The 1,901-nt window shown below is 48.2% G+C and overlaps 1 protein-coding gene across 1 annotated transcript in view; it reads right to left on the minus strand.

Moving 5' to 3' along the window:
* Positions 1-267: 267 nt before the first annotated feature.
* Pmar_PMAR019632 (hypothetical protein) overlaps positions 268-1,901 on the minus strand; it is a gene marked incomplete at its 5' end in the record, with an annotated part of 2,626 nt that continues 992 nt past the window's right edge. The window contains 7 exons of the mRNA XM_002772736.1: positions 268-437; positions 723-852; positions 901-993; positions 1,047-1,210; positions 1,277-1,368; positions 1,419-1,518; positions 1,564-1,712. Of these exons, the coding sequence (XP_002772782.1) occupies positions 341-437; positions 723-852; positions 901-993; positions 1,047-1,210; positions 1,277-1,368; positions 1,419-1,518; positions 1,564-1,712 (825 nt within the window). The 3' untranslated portion in view covers positions 268-340. The remainder of the gene's footprint in view (positions 438-722; positions 853-900; positions 994-1,046; positions 1,211-1,276; positions 1,369-1,418; positions 1,519-1,563; positions 1,713-1,901) is intronic.

Below are 1,901 nucleotides of genomic sequence, written 5' to 3' on the forward strand. Positions count from 1 at the left end.
ACCATCGTGTGGTGTAGCCCTCCTGTTCAGAACCGCTTACATCCGTGCAAAAAGATGATAATAACAAAGACGGCATAGTTACATAGATAAAACGTCGAGTAAAGCGGGACATTGCCGACTTCTTGATCGCTCATTGTGATGATGACGTTGCTGGAAAGGGAACCAAAGCATCCCATTATGATCACATCCCCGACCAACATGAGAAGAACACAAGCCGAAGACAAAATACTTCAAAAACTGGCTACTTCCGGGAGTAGTACAGTCACGTCGAGCCAGAGGCAGATATAATTAAAAGAGCATGTCCGATGAGGATATACGTCGTAGGTGAAATACTTTAAATTTAAATGCGTTCAGGCTCATTTTGACGACCAAAAAGGACGGGTCCAGCAGCAGCAGCACCGCTCGACGAAGGCGGCGTAACCGTTTCATCTTCAAACCTGAGGCAGACCACTCGAACTGCATAGTTCATAGCAAACCACAAAGGCGCCTTTACCAACCATCTATGAGTATGCTACCGGATCAAACTGTGACAACCCAGATGGGAAATCGTCTCAAGTTCCATCAGGGATAAGCCGAACTATCGTGAATGATTCTTATCACTCACCCGCCTACACTAAAGCGTACACAAAAGTAGTAGGACGTACCACAACAATCCGAATATAGATCAACTTAGTGTGAACGACAACGTGACAGCATCCCCCCTCCCCATAACAGTTTCTCACGCAACGTGCTGGATGTCAGCAAATCGATCCTCGGCATAGTCCATCCCAGTAAAGTCAGCATCAGTAGCCAGAGACGCTAAAGAGTTGCGCCGCTCCACCTTAGACTTGCCACTTGTCATAGCACTACGTCCTGAGGGCACGAGCCTACACAGCTACTCATAGCGATCTGTGGCCATACCACGCCTTAGCCTCCTTTTAATTTTCTTGCCCAATACTCGCAACTTGGGCAACTGGAATGAACGGCCGCCTCCGTTGACCATCCCAGCAGATGCTGAATCACATTAGATGCGATTCCAATACAAAAAGACCATCACCAGGGCTCACCTTCCTCAGCGCCCCAACCCCAACTGGGGAGTACTTTCTGCACCCAGGGACCAAGAATAATGATACTATAGGAAAGATGATGCAATAGAGTCATACCCGAAAACAGAGCCAAGAAGCCCCAACGGAGACCCACTGGTAATACATTGGATGGCACGGAACTGTACCTAGCGTTCAAGCAGCATTGTGACGGGGACAGTATCCACCAGGTAGCTAGAGCCATTTCTATCTACCATTCAGTGCCTCCTATCTCTTCATAACTAAATAGGAAATAGTTGAACCAGCTATCCTTCAATGCAAAGTAGTCCTCATCCTTGCAATTGATCTGAACACCAACTGATTAGACAGTAAAACCACAAGAAGGGGCGTCATTACCTTGAAGGCGCAGTTGTAAGAGCAACTACCATTGAGCAACAGGACCAGTACGGGCACACCAAGGGCAATGACAGTAACCATCAACGCCAGATTACGATACCTGTAAATGGTCAAGTGGGCACAGCCTAGACCCAGGGCTACGTACACAGCCCGACGGTACACATGACCATAGGAGTAGCACACAGCAACATCGATGGTAGCCCAGGACATCCACACCCAAGTCAAGGACGCTTCAAAGTTATCAGATCGCTTCTGCCACTCGTGAATGTCACTTGACTCATCGTTGAAGCGGATCTACCAACACATTGGCAACGAGCACATGTAACTCCCCACACTTACAAACCACGACTCGCCATCTTGCAGATATAGTATGCCCAAGGCCGTGAGGAGGACAGAGTCAACAGGAGTACCTCAAGGAGTAGATATCCAAGATCATCAAAAACACCGAAGTCCCAGTCTCACGGTGAGGGCAGATGCTGTGAC

Source organism: Perkinsus marinus, assembly GCF_000006405.1.
Source record: "Perkinsus marinus ATCC 50983 genomic scaffold scf_1104296960410, whole genome shotgun sequence".
Classification (NCBI taxonomy): Eukaryota; Perkinsozoa; order Perkinsida; family Perkinsidae; genus Perkinsus; species Perkinsus marinus.